The sequence below is a fragment of the Callospermophilus lateralis genome, chromosome 1 (assembly GCF_048772815.1).
Source record: "Callospermophilus lateralis isolate mCalLat2 chromosome 1, mCalLat2.hap1, whole genome shotgun sequence".
Lineage (NCBI taxonomy): Eukaryota > Metazoa > Chordata > Mammalia > Rodentia > Sciuridae > Callospermophilus > Callospermophilus lateralis.
Genome location: NC_135305.1, coordinates 171,852,649 through 171,877,463, shown reverse-complemented (window position 1 = coordinate 171,877,463; position 24,815 = coordinate 171,852,649). Strand labels below are relative to the sequence as shown.

At 36.1% G+C, this 24,815-nt stretch overlaps 1 protein-coding gene across 1 annotated transcript; it reads left to right on the top strand.

Annotated features, from left to right (window-relative positions):
• The first annotated feature begins 10,631 nt into the window (after positions 1 to 10,631).
• Cep15 (centrosomal protein 15) lies at positions 10,632 to 24,486 on the top strand. The gene is made up of 5 exons (XM_076867883.1): positions 10,632 to 10,759; positions 12,080 to 12,163; positions 13,915 to 14,038; positions 22,111 to 22,185; positions 24,086 to 24,486. Exons 2-5 carry the CDS (start codon positions 12,111 to 12,113, stop codon positions 24,218 to 24,220), a joined length of 387 nt encoding a protein of 128 aa, XP_076723998.1. The 5' UTR covers positions 10,632 to 10,759; positions 12,080 to 12,110; the 3' UTR covers positions 24,221 to 24,486.
• The last annotated feature ends 329 nt before the right edge of the window (positions 24,487 to 24,815 follow it).

Below are 24,815 nucleotides of genomic sequence, written 5' to 3'. Positions count from 1 at the left end.
TTCACAAAACTCAATCAAAAAAGTAAAGCTCATGGTTTGCAGGTACAGCTCAGTGGTAAGAGCACTTGCCTGGCACAAATAAAGTCCTGGATTTGGTCTCAAATACCAAAGGAGAAAAGAAAAGGATCATGGAGAGAGAAAGAGGGAGGAAGGAAGTGAGGGAGGGAGGCAGTGAGGGAGGGAAGCAGGGAGGGGAGGGGAAAATACAAACTAGAAATTCATATAGTAAATCAGAAACAAACCCCCAGAGCCTTATAATCAAGGGAAACTGAGTCCATGGAGAGATCCATGTTACAAATTAAATAATCTATAAGGTTTTACACTAACTTAGTACTAAAATATGTGATATAGTCTAATAAAATAGATCTATTTTTCCATTAATGCCACTTTAACATGAAAACCTTACATTTTACAGTGCCTTTCAATTCTGAAAACACTTTCATATTCATTTTCTCATTTGGCCCTCATAAGTATCCTGAAGAAAAAGGAAGCAATATTTTCCTTCAGTGAAACTGAGTTCTAAAGTAGCAAACCCAGAGCAGAACCCAGGAGTTCTAATTTGGCAATAAAAGTTATTTCAACACACTGCCTTTCTACCAAATACCAGTAAAGTATGCCCTCACATTTCAGTTGTGAAGGTCACACCTCTTAGTTCTAATCACAGCACAAACTGGGATACAATTTCTATTATGTCTGGGATAGGAAGATGAGTTTACTACTTCAGTATATCTTTTCTTATACATGCTTTGATTAAGTGTGGTCTACCCTTAACCAATCAAGGTAGAAATTTTTATAGATTAACTATATTTATATATTTAAAAAGTTGAAAGAGAAGCAAATTTACATAAACAACATTTTTTCCCCACAGACTTTTCCATAAAATCACATAAGCACTCAACAGATAATAAAGCTATCATGGGGGGGGGGGGGGGCGGGAAGTGATCCTAAAAGAAATCTGAATGTATGTTAGTTGTCAGAAATTCATTTGAACTAGAAAATTATACAGCTTTGGTAAATATATTTTGGGTGTATGAAATAAATGAATGTTCCATTCTCACCCACCTCTGTTATCTTTTATAGAAAAAAAGTTCACATGCAAAACAAAATTATAACAAAAATATTCAAGAAAAAAAATAAACAAGGCTGAATTATTTTAACCATATAACACATTTTTCTGTGCTGTCTCTACTGTGAAATGCTTCTTTATCAAAAGTTTACCCATATTAAGGATAATATAAAGCAAAGCAAATACCACATCAGTAATTTTAAATCTCTGCGCCTTTGTAGTCCACATGCAAAACTTAAAGGTCACTTATTTAGTTCCATAAAGCATGTCTGACACCATTTTTAATTCTGTCATACAATATAGGAAGTCAAATGTCTAATACTGAGAAAAAGCTTTGGGGGGCTTTTGGGGCAAAAGGTCTATTATACCACACTGAGGCACCTGGACCATAATCTGTAGTGTCCCCCATCCGAAGCCCTTCCCAATCTTGAAATCTCTCTTCTGCTATACAACATCAAAACAGCTATCAAGACTTTATTAATTTTGCAATTGTTTAAGCATTATAGGACTAGGTCCTGTTTTAGGTATTAAGGATACTGTTATCATCAAGATGGGCAAGGCTCTAGCCCTCCTAAAATGTGTATACCAGTTAAAAAGACAAATAAGCAAACATTTATCAGGTAGAAATTAGTGCTATTAAAAATTATAAAACAGCTGGGCACAGTGGAGCATGCCTATAATCCCAGAGGCTCAGGAGGCTGAGGTAAGAGGATCTCGGGTTCAAAGCCAGCTTCAGCAATTTAGCCAGGCCTACGCAATTCAGCAAGACCCCCCATCTCTAAACAAAATGCAGAAAGAGGGCTAGGGATGTGCCTCACTGGTTAAGTGCCCCTGGGTTCATCCCCAATTCGAGGAAAAAAAAATGATAAAGGTAAGAAATTATGATAAAAGGGATTATCTTTGGTGAAGTGGGCAGGACCTTTCTTAAGATGTGACCTGTGTAAAGTTCTGTGGAAGATGTTCTAAGGCAAAGGGAACACAAAGTGCAAATGTGCTTGAAATGAGACTAAGCATGGCATGCATCAGCAAGACCACAGCGAACAAGGCGGAACCTGGACAAGAGATGACTTTAGAGTTAAGAGGGACCTCTGATCAAGCAAGGACCTGCAGGAATGTGGGTTTTACTCCTGCCATGGAAAGCCAGTATGGAAGTTGAAGAAGGGGACTTCACCAGTTCCAATTCACATTTTTGTAAGTTTACTATAATCTTATACAAAAGACTGTAGAAGAAAAAATAGACAAAACTAATAAAGAAATGATCACACAGTCCTTTAGTACTTAAGCTTTTGGACACAAAATAAGTAGCACACAGTGACACTCCCAAAACTTCAATTTAAGGTAATTCTTTGAGAATAAAACTACAAAATGTAAATCTTCAACCCCGTCCCACTGGGCATAAAGTTCAAAGAATTTCCAGCTTCTCTGTACAGAGAATGATTTGGGAGATAGCTCCTCTGAACCCTGCAGTCAATAAACCTGCTTCCTAAAAATGCCTCAGGTGGAGAAGATAATGCTTAGTGAAGTTAGCCAATCTCCCCCCAAAAAATGCAGAATGTTTTCTCTGATATAAGGAGGCTGACTCATAATGGGGTAGGGAGGGGGAACATAGAATAGATGAATTCTAGATAGGGAAGAGGGGAGGGAGGGAGAGGGAGGAGGCAAGGGATTAGCAAGGATGGTGGAATGTGATGGACATCATTATCCAAAGTACATGTATGAAGATACGAATTGGGTGTCGACCTACTTTATATACAAACAGAGATAGGAAAATTGTGGTATAAATGTGTATTAAGAATTGTAATGCAAAAAAAACCAAGTATATGTATAAAGATGTGAATTGGCATGAATATACTTTATACAAAGATATGAAAATTTGTGCTTTATATGTGTAATAAGAATTGCAATACATTCTGCTGTCATGTATTTTAAAAAATTAAATAAATAAATAAATCAATAAATGACTCAAAAAAAAAAAAAATGCCTCAGGTGTCCAGGCTCTTCTATCCTACATCATATCCTCAAAGAAGTATGACTGGATTGCAAAAAAGATTTTAAGAAATCAATTTTAAAATATAAAAATGAGCTAAAATGAGAATTCTACATATTAAAGTTTACATACTGTCACTCCACTGGCATGTTTTAAAATCTCTGCTTTGTAAATTTTGGCTTATTTACTAATACAAGGAATTAAGATGATTTTCCACAAAAAGTCATATTTTGTCTGAACTTTAAAAATCAGCAGCTCTGGAATCTTTTATTCTTGCAAGTCAACAATCTGTGGGAGGTAAGCAGGAATTCTATTTATTGTTATGCAGATGCTAATTCACAATGGAGGGTCACTAGGGAAGAATAGAGTTACTTTATTAGAGGAGAATAAAGGGAGGGGAGGAGATTTGGGGATAGGAAAGACAGCAGAATGAAACAGACTTTATTACCTTATGTACATATATGACTGCATGACCAATGTGATTCTACAACATGTACAATCAGAAAAATAAGAAATTATATTCCCTCTATGTATAATATATTAAAGTGCCCAAATGCAATCTACTGTCATGTATAACTAATTAAAATAAAAAAAAATTAAAAGTTCTAGTACAATCTTCTCTAAAAGAAATGGATAAATTCTTTCACTTCAGTATTTGGGTAACATAAGACTTTTTAGGTGTGCTTTTAAAAAAGAAAACAGTGTTATCATTACGTCAACTTTAAATGGGTATTTATCAAGAACCTATTAGGAACCAAGAACTGCTACAAAGAGTATGGAGCCCAGAGAAATGGCTTCAGTCTGTCACAGGAGCTCTCCAATGTGATCACAGTTCTTGGAGATTCTACTCAACATGTATTCTACAAACAACCTAAAGGTAATCACTGATTCCAAGATCTGAAGTGTTCAATGAGATTCTAGATTCTAGAGGCTCATCTGTACTTCCATACCTTTGTTTCTTGAAAGCAACAACTTCACAAGGTCTACAAGAGTGGGGACAGTGAGGTCCCCCAACATGGGCATTAGTTGAGGTCTGTACAATAATTCACCATTTAGACAGACTCAAAACATAAATTTATAACTAGAAGAAATGAGAATCAAATAAATCCTTTCAACGAGAGTCAGTTATTTCCCATAAAGTCTAGAATAAAAATGTTTAGAGATAAACTTTTCCTTTTCTAAGCCATCTGACAAGTCAGATGAGACTTCTCTCTTAGGCCTCTCCTAAGTCCTTTTTGTACTATGTGCTAGACATCCTATGGCATATGGTAATCATAAACAAGAGACAATTCCATTCTACAAGTGTATTGAAAAGACACTCAAAGAGCTGAGACTATGAGAACCACGATCCAGCAATTTTCATTTCCCTTATACATATGCTAGAAACATAATTTTAGTACCCTGAAGCAACAGACCAACACTGTGAATTAAATACTTACATGTAAAAATGTATTTTAAACGCAAAGGAAAAGAAAATGCAATCTCAAATAGACACGCATGGATATCTATGCTAGATTTCTGAGTCTTTAATAGTACACATTTTTTTCATGAAAATGGCTTTGTTTCTATCTGAACATTTTAAGAATTAAATGTGTAATAATCTGAGTGTGGGAAAAGAATTACAAAAGAAAATACAAGCAATGCACAGGTGTATACACTATTACAAGCTCAAAAAAAATTGCAGTTACAGGCCTCCACCATGTATTTCACTTGTGTATAATTACATTTTATACATGTTTATTTAGTATATCAATGCAAGACATCACATTGAGAGTATAATTAACTGGGTGGTAAGACAAAATGCACGTTTATGTGTGTTTTACTATTTTTGTGTTTCTGTGTTTCAAAAAAAGTTGGTCTTTGTTAGTTGTGTTTAACTGCCATCTAGAGTTAAAATGAATCCATTTCTTTTCCCCTCTAACTATTCTTCTGCAAAATTTTAGGCATATAAGCCAACACATTTAACCTCTATTTCATGTCAAATATTTTTTTCGGACAACAAAATTATAAAATTAAAACCATTATTCAGCTTTTCAAATTAACAATTGTACCTACTGTAAACATTTTAAGTTGAGTGAAAAAGTAAGACTTGTATTTAATGTAACTAAAACACTACTGTTGATTATGTAAATAAGACAATATAAGCAATCTAATACACATTTGGACTTAAGAAAATACATTAAAAATAAATTCATGGTCTGTTTCTATGATCTCCAATTTGTATTTTTTTCAGAGTCCAGAAAAGGCAGACCCTCCCCCAAAAAAAGGAGTTTTTTCATGTTTTTACCCCTGAAAAATTTGATAACTATCCAAATCCCAAGTATATATTAAACCAAGTGAACTTTTAAATACCCTGACATTAAAATTAGCATTCATAACCAAACTGGAAGATTTTACAAGAATAAACAATCACTCAGTTTTCAATTTAAGAAATTATGGGAAATCAAGAGATACTTTTACAAGAAAAAAAAAAGATTCGAAAATAAGACTCAGTGCCCAAGAAGCAATGTATTCAGAAGAAGTGTTAAAAGAGAGAGAGAGTTTTCACATTAAAAAAAAAAAAAATACTTATGTCCTTCATTTAACTAACTATCCCAAAGGCATTAAACCACAACATTTTCTGACTATATTTTTCACATCATTAGATCCTGAAACAAAGATGTTGCAAAGCACTAAAACTGCAACTTGCATTCTTTCAAAGGAAGTCATATGAAAGTTTTCAAGGGGATACATATAGCAAACAAAAATGAAGCTGGCTAGTACAAGATGATTGTTTCAACAAACAATACATTTCGAAATAAGCATTGCGAAAAGATGGGGGAAAAGATAGGAATGGCAGCAATGCTTACCATTCAAACATAGTTCAAGTATGCTTTTAAAACTTTCTTAGTTGCTTAATCAATCATAAATAATAAAGTTACAAGATTATAAAAGCAAAAGGGAAAAAATGGAGAGAATAAAGAACCAAGCAAGAAGGACACAATGAGAAAATGCCTACTTCAAGACTGGCTGGGCACAGTGGCACATGCCTGTAACCCCAGCAACTGGGGAGGCTGAGATAGGAGGAACACAAGTTTATGGCCAGGGGCAAATTAGTGAAACCCTAACCAACTTAATGAGACCCTGTCTTAAAATAAAAAATAAAAACGATTGAGGATGTAGCTTAGTGGCAAAGTGTTCCTGGGCTCAATACCCAGTCCAAAAAAAAAAAAAAAAAAAAAAAAAAACCTAAACAGGCATAGACTAGTGAATATATTAAGAGTGAGAAATCAAAGAGACAGGATTGCAAAACAATAACAGAACTTCTATAAATTATACACAGCTAGAAAGGCAACAGTATAAGGCAAAAGGACTGTGGGAGCTTTTTTTATTTTTCTTTTTAGATGTACATAACAATAGAGTATATTTTGATATATTTGTGTGAGCTTTAAATTACTGAAATATGAGAAGTATATATATTTACCATGTATACAAAAATGATTCCCAACAATTATGTGTGCTCTCAATGTGAAAATTTTCTAATTTTTTCTAAATTCAATTTTAAAAGTGGTGAGGTTTTCATTTAGTTTCCTAAGGAAGGAAAAGGCACATGCAAATTCTCATTGGAAATCTGTAAGGTTAAGCATAGTTTTATCAGCAAGACCTTGTTAGCCAAAAATGTCTATAATGTATGCACCATCTGTGATAATGATTTCTCTACTGCAGTGTTTTATCTGACTGTGAGATAGTCAGGGACCACCATGGACCACCATGGAGGGACAAAAGGCTGGAATGATGAAATAAACCCCTGAGCACAATGAACTATTATCCCTTGTGCATGGCATGTGGCTTCTCTACCTTTGTGCTTTTCAGCAAGCCTGTCATGAGAACCTGATTTTTAAAAAAAGAAAAACAGAAACAGAATGTTTGCACAAGATGAAATTGTTACCAGGAGGAAAATCTAAGCATACCTCTAGCTTCACTTGTTCTTAGTTACCTACAAAATTAGTGACTTTTAAAGTTAACAAAACTGGGCAATACATTATTGGTTTCCTATTAGTTTTGTTGTAGATAACATCTCTGACATGTAGGTTATGGTGACAGAAGTTTCCTAGGTTACTTTTCAGGGATCCGAAGCCTGCTTTTACAGAAAAAAAGATTCTTCACTTGGATCTGCAGATGTCTGATCAGCTATGCAATGTGATAAAAAGGCTTGACATCTCTGTCTTCACATTATATCTCTCTCCTTTGCAACTTTAACCTCTGGGTCAGAGTCAACTCAGGTCAGCACATAGATATTTTGACTGCCTTCAATATAGACATATTAAAATTGATTTGCGTTTTCTACTACCCAGCTCTTGGGCTTTTTCAGCAGATACAGCAGCCCAGGTAACCAAAGTTCATCAGTCCTATTTTAAGTCCCAGATTAAGCTATAAAGCCAGGATGTTTGCACAGGATAATGGCACCAGTTGCAAGAGTAGCTCAGCAGTTCCTGGGATAAACTGACCATGATTGTTCAATGTTCAAGGCTCTCACAAGACCACCATCTTTTGGAAGTGCCCCAGTCAGTGGAAAATTACTGAATTTTAGCCAACTCAAGAAAAACAACACAAGTTTACATCTTTTGAGGAAACAGCCTGGTGTTCCACTCAATGCTGTCTCCCTACAGGTGGGACCCCAGTTAAAACCTTGCCTTTGTGTATTCCCCAAACTTGGCTGGTTTCATTTCTACTGACCCTGAGTTAGAAGTTCCCCTCTTAGATAAACCATGGCATTTGCAGGTAAAAATGGATGGCGCTGGAGAAGAGAATGCTAAGTGAAGTCAGCCAATCCCCAAAAAACAAATGCCAAATGTTTTCTCTGATATAGGGAGGTTGACTCATAGTGGGATAGGGAGGGAAAGCATGGGAGGAACAGATAAATTCAAGATAGGGAAAAGGGGTGGGAGGGAAAGGGAGGGGGTAGGGAAGTAACAAGGACGGTGGAATGCGATGGTCATCATACAAAGTACATGTATGAAAACTTGAATTGGATGTCAACATACTTAATATACAAACAGAAATACAGAAGCATGGTATTTATGTGTATTAAGAATTGTAATGCAAAAAATAAATAAATAATGTTACCTTAGATTAGGTAGAGGGAAGTGAACGGAGGGGAAGGCAGGGGTTGTGGGGATAAGAAAAATAGAATAAAACCGACATTATTACTGTATGTATGTAACTGTATGACCAATGTGATTCTACAACATGTATACTCAGAAAACGAGAAATTATATTCCATCTATGTAAAAATTAAAAAAAAAAAAAAAAAGAAACAGCACATGGACTCTGAAATCCTCCAGAAAAAAAAAAATGGGGCATGTCCTGGGGAACCGAGTTATTCTTATTAATAAAGTGAACTGAGTCATGACCAGCAAAAAAAAAAAAAAAAAAAAAAAAAGTTCCCCTCTTAGGTAACAACTGGACCTAGACTGATATTTGGTTCACTAACAAAAACTTCTAAAGAGGTATCTGGTTATAAATTATTTCTGATTAAAATCCACCAATTTACATTTCAGATATATTGAGTGTAGAATATTTTCCCACAGTCAAATGATCAGAGTACAAATATGAAACAAGCTGAAATTCTAATGATGTTATCAAAATAAAGAAAAGCAGATACATAGGCAATTGGATTGCTTTATCAAATTCCTGAAAGTGTTTTAAAAAAAAAAAAATCAGCTTCATTTCAGCTATAAGTTCTTGATGTTCTTTGTACTTACCTACCCAGAAAAACACAAAAGATGGCTTTCTATAGCTTGGTGTGGTGGCACACAGCTATAATACCAGTTACTCAGGAGGCTGAGGCAGGAGGATAACAAGTTTAAGGACAGCCCAGGCAACTTAACAAGACCCTCTCTCAAAGTAAACCAAGGGCTGAGAATGTAGCTCAATGGGTAGAGCATCCCTAGGTTCCATACTGAGTACTGCAAAAAAAATAAAAAAAACAAAAAATGGTTTCTATATAAACTATAACAGAATTTACTATAGCTTGAAGTCTTTGAAATAGAAAGAAATAAAATAATCGCTGAATCTGGCTAAGTTTGTCACTTCTTTTTCCATCCTGAAGCCTTTCTTGTCTGTCTGCATTTCTATACTCAGGAGTTTACCTTCTCCAAATATTTCTCCCACTTCTTACTGTCAAGACTCCATTTTTAAATACCCTACCACCAGAAATAAAACCTTCAAAACTAGTGAAAACTATGAAAAAACACTGTTCTCAATGCTCTTCCCAGACATACTCTCATGTACACATTTCTGTGCACACTGCTTCATAGCATACTGCTATGTCACAAAAGTAAATCCTTTAGAGGAGCATTTCTATGGAATGCTAGAAAATATAAATTATAGTAGTCTATCTTGATAACCTTTAAGTCTCTGTTATTACTTCTGGTTACTGTTTTCCTAAATGTCACAAGAAATTTTCCAAACTTTTCCTGCTAAGACAGACAATGACCTCTGAAAAAGCTGGGCTCAAAGGTGAAAGACCCCAGTTTGTCCCAACCATGCTGCTATGAAAACATATGCAAAGCAGGGACGAAAGCAAAGTCTGTCTGAAGCAATGTACAAATGCTTTAATGCGCAGTCTCTCAGTATTCTGTTTCATGTAACTTATTACCGACTTAAAGAAAAGTTTTCATTTACCTACTCACATAAAATATAAAATGTCTGTAACCATGCAAAAGCCCTGATTCACTCCTGGAACCCAGAATCTATTTGTCATCTTTAATAAGTGTTAAGGGTGTGGAACAGTCCTACCAACTGAAGACAGAGCTCTGGAAAATTGTGTTTTTTTATTGGTGCATTAGAACTGCACAGTGGGATTCATTTGCCATATTTTTACATGCTCATAATGTGACCAGTCTCAATCGCCTGTACCTTCCCTTTTCCTCCTGAGCCACGAAACAGCTTTAGTGAGAACTATTTCACCCATTCACTCAAAAATACTGAGCACCTACAGCAGTTCTAGTTGCTGAGGAAACAGCACCCCAAGAGACAAAAATATCAGTTCTTCAGGAGTTTGGATTCTAGTGGTGGGTGTGCTCATAAACAAAAGAGCAAGTATATGGAACATTACTGTGTGGTGCAGAAACATAAGTAGGAAGTAGAGGATAGGGAGCCAGAAGGTAGGGATTTAATACTGGAGTTGCAAACTACAGACAGACAGCAGACAGCGGCTGGGACACCCAAGGTAGGGTGCTTCAGGCTACTCCACAGGTATTTGCTGAATACCCTCTGCGGGAAGTTCATTCCAACACTTAGGACTACTTTGCAGAGCTTTTCTCCACAAGCGGTTCCTAGGAAACCAGCTCCACCCTCTGAAGTATTTTTAACATATGCAAATTCCAGTATAAAAGAGTTTGAAACACAGCCATCACCAAAAGAAATTTCTCCCCCCAAGTTCCTAAGTACCCGTTTGGGCACCTCCCGCGCACTGCCTACCAGACACGAACCTTCTCCTCAAAGCAGCCACGCGTCACTAACCTACTCAGGCAACACGCGCCTTTTATAAAGCTGTGGTGACGTCATGGCGCATGTGCGTGTATAAAGATGGCGCCCCGTCCTCTGCGCCTGCGCAATGCGCTTTCCCGGAAGAGCTTGTCGGTGGGCTCCGTGAGCGAAGTCCTTACGGTGGTGCGTCGGTGCCTGACTATCAGACCACCGCATAGATGTCTGCAGGGCCGGTGAGGAAGAGGGAAGAGCCTGGGTGATGAGGAAAGTTCTTGAGTATTTCAGGAAGAAGGGGGAGTTGGGGGTGGGGGGGGTCAAGGGGCCGACTTGGAGCGAGTCTTGGTTTAAAACGCGCGATTTGCCCTGTCTGAAGCGCCATAGAGGTACCAAAAAGTTGCCGTGGACCGACTTTCCGGTCTTGCCTTGGTGCTGCATCAATCAGCTCTAGTTTCTATGACGCTAGAGAAGCAGCGGCGAGGAGGATTAGCCTTAGCAGGAAAATATCTGTAATTGGACCTTGGCCGGCTAGCGGGCGACTGAATGCTGTCCTCGGTTCTGAGGAAACACAGCCTGGCCTTAGGAGGGAAACCCCATGAAGGCAGGCCGGCCGCCGGCTTCCCTCAGCTGGGCTCAGCGCTCTACGCTCTACAGCCAAAGCTGTGTATGAATGCAGAGTTCAGACTTTGCCTGGATGTTGGTCATTCAGGCAGCTAATTCATGATCAGTGTTTAATTTAGGAAAAAAAATCCTCATTCCAGCAAGGAATTTTCTTTTTTCCTTTCTTTTACCCTGCCCCCCCCCCCAGGTCAGGCACCTTCTTGGTTTTGCGCCCATCCAGATGTGTCTTCAGGCTTGAGCTCTTGAAAGCTTTGTGCTAGAGCTCTAACTGCTTTGTCCGTGCTTTTTAACCAAGGTGAACCAAGTGTGTCTTGAAAATGAGAGCTCTCAGTGGCCAGGGTAAGGTGAAGGTACTAACTTGTGCTTTTCCTTACAATTACACATGAAAAAAATACTTTCCTATTTGGAAGAGACGTGGTAGAACTGGGCAGTCTTCCAGTAAAGGAAAGACCATGAGTTTCCAGTTGGTTCTCATACTTGTTTGCCTTTCTGAGTGTGTGTGTGTGTGTGTGTGTGTGTGTGTGTGTGTGTGCGTGCGCGCGCGCGCGCACACATGCAATAAGGAATGGTATTCCTGCCTTGAATTTTACAATGGATTTTTTTTTTCCTGTTGATACAATACGTGTTCATTCGTCTTAGTACCAGCTGCTTGTTTTTAATTCTGATGAAGGTTAGAGTTTGAAAAAAGAAAAACAGGGGGAAATGTTAAGTATGTTGAATTCACCTGACTCATAGTGTCCTTAGATGGATCTGGCATATGAAAAACTAATCATCTTGAATAAAAATGTATTTAAGTGCAATTCTTTCATTTTATACATTACTCTATCTCAAGTTTCCATTTCTCCTCTGAAAGAACCAATGGGTTAAGATACTAATCAAATACTGCATAGCTGAGGATGTGGTAGAAGTAACTTTAAATGTTTTTATTATTTTAGAAGAAAGCTTATGCCACAGCTTTGATTAAAGATGACTTCATTTTTCGCTCAAGAAGTTCACCTTTCTAAAAGACATGAGGAAATGTAAGTTTTTTAAAAAAGTATAATGCAAACATAGAAGTTATACTGATTTCATTGGCGAAACACAGTGAAGATTAACATTTTGAAAGTGTGTCATTTTAATTTTCTGACACCTAAGAGATTTGCGCATGGGCTGGGGTTGTGGCCCAGCAATAGAGCACTCGCCTAGCACGTGCAAGGCCCTGGGTTCGATCCTCAGCACCAAATTGAAAAAAATAAATGATAAAGGTATTGTGTCCAACTACAACTAAAATATAAATATAAAAAAAAAAAAGATTTGGGCATAAGGAATTTTCATTGTTTCTTAAGAAAAACCAGGATTAAAAGGTATAATTCTATTCTATCTTTGTTACTAATATCTAGATAAATTCACTCTTCTTCTTCCCCTTAATTCCACAATAACACCTAACCCAGTAAGTCCCCAATTTTCAACTCCGCAAATATGTCAGTGAAATTGGAAAAGGTGCATTAAAATTGATTCAAAAATCACAGTCTAGAGCCTATATTTTTATTAATAAATTAATTTCTATCATTACATAATTATGTATTATGTAGCTATGTATAAATATAAACTTACTATAGTTAAGTTTTTAATAGGTGTTCCACATCTGAGATGAGGGGACAAAATGGGTTCATGGTCTTCTCTAAGTCTCTTACCAGAGGGCCTTCATGGGTATGTGACCTACACAGTCACTGGCCCAGAACTTGGTTTCATACCCTGATGTCACAATCCTCAATCATTGTGCTCCAGGTCCTACAAATTGTGCAGCCAGTCTTGCTCTTATATTTAATATTAGTCCTCTCCCTCCTCTGACTGTGGGCTCTCAGACTTTCATTTACTTAATTACCCAGATCCTTCTCTCCTTGACTTTCTAAAATAAATTTCTAACCCTGTCTCCCTACTCACTCCCCCAGAAAATGATTGTTCAAAGTCCTTAGTTTTTAATTCTACCTTTAAGACACCTGTGTGAAATGGTGTTTCTTGAAAACCTCCACAACTATCTGGAAATGGCTAGACTTATGTGTTTTTAATCATCTGACATATTTTCTTATCATTTAAGACTAAATGAGCACTTGAGCAGCAAGAAAATTTTAAGTATATTATATATAATGAAATAGTTTTTGAGAATTTAATTACTTTTTACATCTTCCTTCAAGTACTGTTTTACCTTGTTGTCAGCATTCATACATACACACTGCCTCTCACTCATATATCAAACCATCATCTTTCTCTTGGAAAAAGAGGGAAAAAATATTTTTATTGCTTCTTCAAACATATGGAAGTTTAGCACAATTCTAAATGTGTAACATGAGATTCAGGGGTACTGAAGTGTTAAGCAGAAGGTTTCATATAGCAAGTTATATCAATGTATGTGTGTGGGGAGGTATATATAACTATGTGTACAAGGAGATAGATATGTATTACAGTTTGCATTTTCACCAAAAATTAAAACATATCTTCAACACTCCAAAATAATTTCAGAAGACCAGAGGCTAAAAAACAGAAGCATGTACTTACAAGCATATATAAAGAATGTGTTAATGAAAATAAAAAATAATTTCACCCAGATTGACTTAAGACATTGAACTACCTAAGTTACTCACTGTCCCATTAATTGACGACATATCTGACCTTCAAAACAGGTTTGAGTGGAAATTAGATGCAATTGAGAAATGAGCTTTGTATACTGGGCAGGCAATAAAATGTTTGCTTTTTAATTTTTTTCACTCTTTCTGCTCTTCACTTTTTCTAGAGTATCACAAAGATTAATATTACTTCAACAAATGCAGAATAAATCTGGAAATCAAAACACTGAAAAGGGATCACAACTGCAAGCAGCTGAGACTGCTTTTAAAAGGAATCTTAGTCTTTTAAAGGTAAGCTTCCATGACTTAAGTACAGAGATGTTTCCCACCTTTCCAAAAACATTTTACGTGAATTTCATTATTTTCATTTATATGACTTTTTGTTGAGTAATAGATAATTAATGGGGGAGTATCTTGTTTCAAACCCATGTTCATCAGACAGATAACATATGGGTTCTCATTTTTCAAGATAAAAGAAATTCATGAAAAATGAATGTTTTCAAACATCCAGAAAAATCAATAACTACACAAGGAATATTAAAGTCTCCATTGTGCAAGAAGTAAGAAACAGAAGGTGTCCCTTTCCATTTTCCATCTTCTTTTATTTGAAAGAAGATCCTGAAAGACCTTAAAGTACCTGCAATGTGCTTAGATCCAACTCAAAACCATTAAGCATTATAAAAATAAGAACAATTTGATTTTGCCCTCTTGGAACCACAGTCAACACACAGAATTCATGTCTACTATAGCAGATTTCCCAGATCCTTTTGATGGTTATGGAGGAGGTGGTCAAAGTGTATGATTGCGCAGGGCCTCACCATTTGGCCAATGTGCCCATTTGGAGTAAAATCATATGTGTAACATTTTTGGCTGCTTGCTATACTTTGCTTCCAGAATTGTGGCTTCATCCATAATTAAAACCCTAAAGTTTGCTTCCATTCAAGCTTCCAAGAGATCCTATGACTAAAACATTTGGTAGTAAGACTATATTATTTAAGTTATAAAGCAGTGTTTTCAGTTTTTTATTGTTAAATATTTTCATCGATAGGCATGATACAGTTATCTTCTATCCTCACTAGAGGATAAAGGAAGAGGAAAATTCAGTTATCTTCTCAGCTTCTGGCAGTTTGATCCACAGTAATTTAAGTCACAGCCATAGTGCTACCAAAGCATTCTATATTGCCATATGTCTTACTTGCCCAATGGTGTTAGCAATATTTATTTTTAAATGGAAATATATAGGGTATTCTGGAATTTGCTGTGAAAAGTTAGAAAAACTAAATTAGAACGCTTGATTGCTTCCTACCTGAAGCAAGTGATGTGATATTTGGTTCTCAAGTGGTGTCCTTTTAATGAGCAAGTATTTGATGAATGCACAGAAGCTGAAAGTGGAGATAATGAAATAACTGTAAATCATAGTTCTTGATATGAAGGTAATTAGTTGATCATCAAGGCTTAGTTGATGATAAAAGGTTATAAACTCCCTAATATCAGCAACTCTGAGACTTCATGTGATTAAACACTAAATGATATGAAATATGATAATAGGTACATAAAGATGTTTGAGAGGAAGAATATTCTGAGAGGTCTCAGAGAGGAAGCAAGGCTTCATTTATATTTGAATAGGCAGAAAAAAAAGGTATTCCATTGGATTCTTAGCAAAAAGAGCCAAGAGCAGAAAAAATAAATGGCCTTATGAATGTTCATGGTACTACAAGCTAACTAGTGTGCAGATTCACAGGAAACAATGTATGTTGTGGGACAAAAGAAGTTGAGATTTAATATGCTGAGATAATATTGTAGAGATAATAAAGTAGTGACAGTGTCTAAGCAAAAGAAAAATACAAACTAATATCAGAAACATATGAGTGGGTGTTTAAGCAAGATTCATTTACTATTTAGATGCAAGGTGATATCAAGAATAGAAAAACTGGAGTTAAGAAGAAAAGCTAAGGGCTGGGATTATGGCTCAGTGATAGAACACTTGCCTAGCACTTGTGAGGTACTGGGTTTGAACCTCAGTACCACATAAAAATAGACAAATAAAGGTATTGTGTTCATCTACAACTAAAAAAAAAAAAATTTTTTTAAAGAAGCAAAGCTAAGAAATTGTCATGTATGGATGATCCCCTACTTACAATAGTTCAGCTTACACTTTTTTGTCTTTAGGATGTTGTGAATTTAATTGACACCCAGGCTAACAAACAATATGCAGTAAGCTACTCTTGGGATGCTGGGCAGCAGCAGAGCTAGGCAGCTCCCAACCAGCCATGCAAGATCACAAGAGAAACAAGTGATTTTCTATAGTGTGCTGTGTGGCCAAGTTAGGATGCTCAGTAGGATGGGTGCTTTACATATATTTTCACACTGTAGTCCCAAATTATGATTTTTTTTGACATAATCCCATTATAAGTCAAGGAGTGTTTGTAGATAAGAAAAATAATGAACCTAGTTTTATAGTTGTGAGGAACTTCAGTTTGGTATGGCATTTTCCCCCCGATTACCAAAGTAATATATTCTCATATTAAAAAAAAAAAAAATCATTTAAAAGAAAAAGATGAATCACTATATGTCCATACCATCCTACCCATCTGGACTTAAGTACACTTTTGTATATTTCCTCTCAGTCTTTTAGTAACCACTGTTTGAGCACCTATTACATCAGACATAGTGCTTGTTGCTAAAAGCAGTCTTTTCCCTTTTCTTTTAATACATACTTTGAATAATTATATAGACAATTTTTATCCTGCTTTCCCCCATTTTTTTTAATTTTGGAAATGATGTTCATGGCTCTACCATATAAGTCACTATAATAAATAGGAGTTAATTACAGAATTTTGAGATGGGAGAGAACTTTTTCAGGGGAGGGGAGTCATTCCACCACTGAGCTACTTTAGCTCTCAGGAGAAACTTTAAATGACATAGATATTACATTAGAGTCTCATCTAAAAGATTTAAAACATTTTTAGCATTAAAACTTTTTCTGAAGACACAAAATAAATAAAAATGGACTTGATTTGGCCCAAAGCCCCATCCAAAGCCTTTCTTTGATGTGTGGTTCTTGCCCTAAAAACCGAAAAACCCTAATCTGGGCCAATTCTTTCAAGATGAGAAAACCGTAGGGTAACTATTCCTAATGCCTCTTGTCAGGAACAAGTTAAGTTACCTCTAGGATAGGTATTTCTAAAGCACTGCACACTCCTTAAAAAATGGCACCATTAAAATCTGTACTGTAATGATAGGAACAAATAAGGATGGCTCCTATTATCATCCATCATTTGACCTCTTAGATCTTGTAACCAATATAATAAACATTAAAAGTTAATGGCCTTTAACTTTTGAAAAGGAAGATACAACAGCAGCATTTTATATTATATGGTTATATACTTTAAAAGGCTAAGTTTTGTGAATTGAGTCAAATTAACAGATTAAAAGTACAAAAATTAATAGCAATTCTATGTATACAACCAGAAAAGAGATCAGATTCACATTAACAATAAAATTCTAAGATATTTGGATGTGCTCTTAACAAGGGTTATTCATGATACTATAAAACTACTTATTACACCACGAGATTTAGCAGAAAGCTTAAAAGGTGACATATGCCTTAATCCCAACTAGGGAGACTGTTGTTTTTCTAAAGTCACTTGTCACAAAGTTTTTTATAGATTTTTTTTAATTCCAAAACTTTGCATTGAACTCAGTAAGTTTCTGAAAATTCATTTGGAAAAATTAATTGTCAAGAATATCAAAGAATAAGGAACATACCAATCCCGACTAATATCTAACCATATTAGTGAATATATGGCTGTGAATATAAATAAGGAAGAAGCAATCAGGGTCCAGTCATAAATGTCATAAACTGAAGTTAACTTGTAAAACACAGGCTGAGACATTTTCCTCTATTAGAATTAGTTAAGTGGAATTTATCTGCCTTTTAGAAATATAAGTATAATTGGTGTGAATTTCAGGAGAAACAGGATTTTGTTTCCATAAATACTTGTATGATACAAACTGTAATTTCTCCCCATCACCTCCCCAGAAAAGTTAGTTTTACACAGAAAGGCAGTTCTGTGGAAAATAATGTCATCTCATGAGAAAGCCAGAAGAATACGCCAGAGGAAGAAAGAAGAGGAAAACACTCCTACAATTCAGAGATTCAATGAGTGCTTCCTCTGAAGAGTGATCTGGAAGTGTCCATAGGACAGCTGGCAGTTAAATGGGGCCTTTGACCAAACTGCCACCCAGGATAACCAGTTACTTAAGTTTTCTACTAACCACCTTTTAAGACAAGAAACAGATGAAATGTATTATTCTAAAATAATGTTTTTAGTGAGGCATATACAAAATATTTCAAATGTTGGCTATAAAAATGTTTTCTGAGTCTTCAAAATTCCACGTATATTTTATTCTTAAGTATATCTTAACTCAGACTTGTCACTTCTCAAGCATTTGGTAGCCACAGGAGGCTAATGGCTAGTGTATCAACAGGGCGGATCAAGGGGCCTCGGCAGACACAGGTTTGAAGTTTAGGGAACGAAAACTTCTACAATGGATGGATGTCTCTCCTTTTGTAATTTGGCAGTCATTGATGAGCACTGCCTTGCTATGTTAGAGGTTGCAAAGAGTGATATTCAGATTTTTTTTTTATTCCTTCTCATTCAATTGCTGATTATTTATATGAAGGGAATCTTTCCCTCTTCGATTACTTGGTTACACTGATATCCAGTTCACATAGGAAAAAGGTATGCAGAGTATCTGATCTTTCCCTATTTTTAATGGTGTGACTTTGTGCACACCTGTGTGTATTTTGTTTGTGCAGTTCTGGGTTTTGAACCCAGGGTCTCACACATGCTAAGCTACACCCCCAGCCCTATATTTAGTTATTTTTATTTAAATTGTTTTTTTGGAGTTGTAGATGGACAGAATGCCTTTATTTTATTTGTTTATTTTTATGTGGTGCTAAGGATCGAACCAAGAGCCTCACGCCAGCTAGGCAGGCACTCTGTCACTAAGCTATAGCCATACTCCTATATTTAGTTTTTAAAATAATAGATTGTTGTTTTCAGCAGTCCTCCAGAGGTGATCACTGAGGTATTGTTTTGTTTTAAATTTATCTGGAATTTGAAAACCTAAAAAATTACAATTTTTAAAATTCTTAAATTATGGCACTTTTACAAAGTGGAAGCCTCTTCAAGTTAGCTACTGAATGTCTTTGATATAATTATCTGAAAGAAAGTAATCTATCTAGGCTTACTGGGTATGTTTGCTGCCCACACCAGGAATTGGTCATTGCTTCAGGGAGTCTTGGCTCCTTTTGGCAGGAAATATATTTAGAGCCCTCAATTTGGGCACTAGGACTATTTATTGCAACTTCATTTGATCATTTTTTAAAGATAAAATACAAGAGCATCTATCAGTACTTCCAATTTAATTATAGGATTGCAAGTTTCTTAACTTAAAACCTTGCACCTATGGATTTTTTTTCCCCTCAAACCCAAAATTCCATTTCCCAAAGAATTTTCCAATACCAACATAACTACATATAGTAGACCCTTCCTTACCTGTGGGACATATGTTCCAAGACCTCCAGAGGATGCCTAAAACTGCAGATGATGCCTAATCGTATATATGCTATTTATTTCTACACATTAAAACTTGTTATGAAGCTCAGCCTATAAATTAGGCACAGTAAGAAAGTAACAACAGCAAAGAATAACGGAACAATTATAGCAGTAAATCATAATAAAAACTGAATGTTTTCTTTCCCTCACTCTCAAAATCTTATACTATACTCACCCTTTTTATGATTATGTGAGCTGATACAATGCCAGTATGATGAGATGAAGTAAAGTGACTGACAGACATTGTGACATGGCAGCAGGCTACTACATGAGGATAACTTAAACATAAGCACTGTGATACTGTGGCAGCTAAGCTGATAACCCAGATAACTGCTAAGTGACTAACAGGCAGATAGCATATACGCTGTAGATACACTGGACAAAAGGGCGATTCATGTGCTAGGATGAATGGAATTTCACAAGGTTTCTTGCTACTCAAAATCACAGACAACTTAAAACTTGTGCCTTGCTTACTTCTAGAATTTTTTTTCTTTTTCTTTCTTTGTGTATATACCCATGTGGGCATGCTTGTGCTGCGGACTGAATCTAGGACCTTGTGCGTGAGAAGCACACACTTTTTAGAACATTTAAGCAGTTTCACAACAGGTGTGGATAGAAGTGAAATGATATATACTCTTGGCATAAGTCAGAGGACTTCGTAAGTACTTGTTGAGTAAGGAATTCCCACCAGCACTCATTCAAGTGGGAAAAAGATGAGCCTTCTTTCATTTGGTTGAGAAGTAAGGGTTAGGATGCCAGGTTGGCCAGTCATCTACAGAGATACCTGGAACTAGATGAGACATAATATTAAAAGGATATGGAGTAAAAATATGAAGACAGATATCACAGTTCTTAAGAAACCCAGACTTAGAAGCAAGGAAAGAAAAAGAAACCAGCTAAAGAGAAAGAGGAGATAAGAGAAAGGGGTCAGGGAGACGGAGGTGAACAAAAAACATCTATGTAAAATATCACTAAATATAAGAAAGAGGCTTTTCTGAGATGTGGTAATCTTGGGGTAGACATGAAAGTCTGTCTCACCATAGTCCTGCTTTCCCAGCCCACGTGCGTCTGCCCATATCTGCTCTTTTGTTTGCAAATCTGCTCTTCTAAAGAGATAATCAGCATCTTAATTTTCTGGTCTTCAAGAAAAACATTTATAATACTTCTACAGTGCTAGTAACACCTAGATCTACAACTAACAATAGCTTTATAAACTGTTCTTAGAATATTGGCACAATTGAAGGTGTGATTATTCTCTTTGTGTTTTGGTGACTGGATTTCTAAAAGTAAGAAATAATTTTCCAGGACCTTGTAAAATCTGAGCATAATCACAGAAGAGTTAGGCTTCCGTGTCTGTTGTGTTGGCATCAAACACTCTTCAGTGTGCATCTTAGATGTAAACTTCTGAGATGGGTTAGTCATGCTAATAGATCAATTTTTTAAACCCCAAATTGATGCTGTTTTGGTGTCCCCCCCCCCCTTCAAATCACCTTCCTCTAGACAGCAGGTGCACTAATGGTTGTGCAACTTTGGGGAGTCCCTTTAGGGAATTTCCTGTTTTTCCCTTTTACATTTCACACCCATTCCTTGCTCCCGCCGCTACCATCTGCTATCTTTTTTCTCCCGTTCAGCTTTGGCTTCTTCACACCCCACTCCCACGCCCTTTTCCATCTCTCTCCGTCTGTCCAACAGCCCTCTACTTAGATTGCTCCAATGCGTGCACGGGGATCAAGAGAACTTCCTCTTTTCTATCAATTCACTAAGCTCCAAGGAGAAACAAAATTTGCATGGCCTTGAAGCCAGGCCTCTGAGACCTTGATAAACGTAGTAAGTGGACAACCAGAAAAAAATAGGTGCCAATTTGGGGAGTGTTTTTAAACGAAGTTCAAAGGTCTCAGCAATAACTTGCAAAATCCTACAATAACTGGGCAAATGTTTCATGCATGTATGAAGCTAAAAAAAATTGTACCGGGTTATAAGTTTAGTTATCCTGGTGTTTTGACAACTGTGAGAGAAAATACATGTTTCTACAAGTTAAGCTACGAATTAAAGCACAGTGTTTGAATGCCATCAGCTGAATAATACACTACCTAGCAATAACATTTATCATTGAAATTAACATTGAAATCTAGTCCTCAAAATCTGGATAGCTTAGTAAGAAGGTCTTGGCAAAAAGTACTAAGGTACCTCACTGAACTTCTTTTAAATATGTGAAATGTTTGCATCAATATAAAAAATTTAAAGATGAAATGCTGAACCAACAAAATGTGTGCCACTAATTAATGTACCATTTGCATCATCAGGAGAGACTGGAACTCATCATTTTTTAAGTTAGCACAGTGTGGACCTGAGTATTTGTTTTTGTACCTGGATTCTTGATTATTTCATTTGTCTGGCTGTTTTTAGGTCATCTTAAAACTAAGTTAATGCTCTGAGCATTTTTAAAGGAAGTTCTTTTTGCAAAAATTACTGGCATTTACCAGCTATTCAAAGTGAAAAGGCGGAATGTAAAAATACCAACCCCTCTTCTATTTTAAAATCAGAAACCCTGCACTCTTTAGTAGAAGCTGGTTAATTGAGCTATAATCAGTTCTCCTGCCTCAGTGTCCCTCCATCAGTTAAAACTGTGGGTCTAGAGAGGAGCTGAGGTGAGAGATTTAGGGTGTAGATAGTGGTAGGATAGGTGTCATTTGTATTTCATAAATACACTTTGATGATAAATGTTCTCTCTATATACAGGATATAGAAGCAGCAGAAAAATCTCTGCAGACCAGGATTCACCCAGATCCACTGCCTGAAGTGGTTTCTCTTGAGGTGAGACTCTTAAGGGAACAAAAGTAACCCAGACCTCACCCTATCAGTAGGGTACTGTAAAGTAAACAGTGGTTACATGTGTGTATTACCCAGATTTATTTATTCATCAAAAGAAGCAAGATGTGTTCTTTTTATATCCACAATACCATGTTTTATAGGTAGTGAGTAATTAGGAAGGATCTTGATGAAAATAACTTTTTTTTTTTTTAATCTAATGGATTTTTTTTTAAAGGTCTTTACTCCTCATCCCTTAGAAACAACAGTCCTGTTAAATCATAGAAAACATGATATAAACCTTAAGGCAGCAGCATGCCTAACCAGAGTGCTTTTCCTGTTAGAACTCTTGGAAGTAGCAGTTCTGTCCCTTCACCAAAATTGAACCAAAGCTATTTAAGTACACATTATCATACACGACAGTGTGGCTTTTGTCTGTTTGATTTAGCTCAGTTCAAGAGCAGGGTGAGAAGATGGTTGCAAAAATGAACCATATTTGGTATATGAATGTGTTTGTGATGAATGGGAATTCACTACATGTAGAATAGGTTCTATTATGTATTTTTAATAACCCTTTTCAAATGGCAATTTTGCTTTCTGCCCAACGGGGGATATGAATGGACTCAAAATTAAAGGATGAGAATTTTGCCCTCAATTTTGTTATGTCATCTAGGGTAATAAGAAAAGGCAGTGATCGAAGAGAGAAAAAGCTGTGGTACAATGTCATGCTCCAAGCATCTCTTTCTTTGTTGAATTCTCCAATACCTTACCCTGGCAAGCACAGGGCCCACACAATAGGGGTTAATCCAGCCGTGAATGGCAGAGAAACTCCCAAGCACAGGACTTGGATGGTATTTTTCTTGGCTAGTCTTGCACAGCAGGATGACCCTTTATTTTAAAAACATCAGGCTGCTTCTGAGACCACAGGCATAGATGTATAGACATGGAGAATCCCTCAGCATTTTTAATTGTCAAAGCCACTGTACATTTTTAGTGATCAGTGTAAATAATTATGTGTTCCTAGTGCTATCCAACTCATTGGATGCATTGCCCCAAATGGGACTAGTAGTGTTGATCTCATAGAAAATGATCTCCTATGATGCAGGAATTTTTTCACAGTAGCTCTCTTTAGTCTCCTTAGGACAGTTACCTAAGAAACCATCACAGCTCCTAGTCACAGCAATGTTACATGAACTTCTAAAGCCAGACGCCACTAGAGTCAAACCAATAAAAATATAGCATCTCAAATTTCAGCTATGTGTATTAAAAAATGGTTAAGCTGTATTGATAGTATTTGGTCATACAAAAAAAATTTAAGACAAATTTCAATTTGAAATGTCACGGATTTGTAAAAGGTAGAATGGATACATATCTCCCATATACCTAAAGGGCCAATCCATCTGACTCCTAGACTGTAACATACTAGTTAGAGTTCCGTTCCCTATCTCATCCCAGGTCAGATCATTTTATGTAATTCTGAAGAAAGTATTCACGTTTGACCACTTCACTGTAATCATTTTGGTATCATTTAGTATGAGATCTGGAACATTAAGCTAACATATTTAATGATTTATAGCCATAAATGACACAACTGGCAATAATCACAAGGTTGGCCACAAGAGGGCGTGTAAAATCACAATAAAATTCTAAAACCTGTAATTCTGCCAGGCTCTGGTTTTACTGAGAAATTTGAAAATTAACACTAGTAAGTAGCCAGATTTTTTTTCTAAAATTAACATAAAATATTCTGTAGAGGAAATTCATTCTATGTATATGTGTGTGTGTGTGTGTGTGTGTGTGTGTGTACACGCACACACACACTTAAGTGAATAAACATTTAGACTATTATGAAGAGCCAAGTTCAATTGCTTGATATGCTTTTTTACTTTTGGATTTTTTTTTTCAGACTCGTTACTGGGCATCAGTAGAAGAATATATTCCCAAATGGGAACAGTTTCTTTTAGGAAGAGCACCATATCCTATTGGTGTTGAAAATCAAAATAAAGCAGAAAACACCCTTCAAAATGAGACACAGCAATAACTTTTTTGCATCCTGTTTTTTTTTAATTATTTAATAAAGCTGAATAAAGAACATGTAGGTAATTGCAAGAACTTTGGGAATTGAACATGGTTCATATTGTTTAATTAACTCCTAAATGACAATGAATACAGAAGAATTTACTGAGAAGTCTCTAGTTATCAACTGTTACTATCCCAAGGTCATGAATTTGCTTTCTACTAAACCCCTGAAAGTGTTAAAAACTAATATTAAAGGTGAACTATTTATTAAACAAGTTACTAAATCTGCATTGTATGTGCTATTTTAAATATTTACATCACTCTCATCTAAATAGGTTGGTTCTAAGTTTTCTAGAATCTTTACTTTTTATTACTTTATTATGGGGACAAAAGTAGAAGATTAAGGTAGTTGCCTAATATGTTTTTTTTTTTTTTTAACGTATAAACAGGGACACTTAGCTACTTTTGTATAATACTTATCAGTAGATAGATTTACAGAATTTCATGCTTCACAGGTAATCACATCTTCCAAAATTCTGGAGATGAAAAGAAATGAATTGTAAAATAGTGGATAAGTAGCCAGTTTCAGGAAGGCTCAGATTTGGTTTTGAAAAAGG

Excerpts from the sequence above, each read along its gene's own strand:
- Cep15 (XM_076867883.1), top strand. The coding sequence starts at position 12,111 with ATGACTTCATTTTTCGCTCAAGAAGTTCACCTTTCTAAAAGACATGAG. Across the intron at positions 14,039-22,110 it reads GGAATCTTAGTCTTTTAAAG|GATATAGAAGCAGCAGAAAA; the intron begins GTAAGCTTCCAT and ends CTCTATATACAG. Across the intron at positions 22,186-24,085 it reads CTGAAGTGGTTTCTCTTGAG|ACTCGTTACTGGGCATCAGT; the intron begins GTGAGACTCTTA and ends TTTTTTTTTCAG.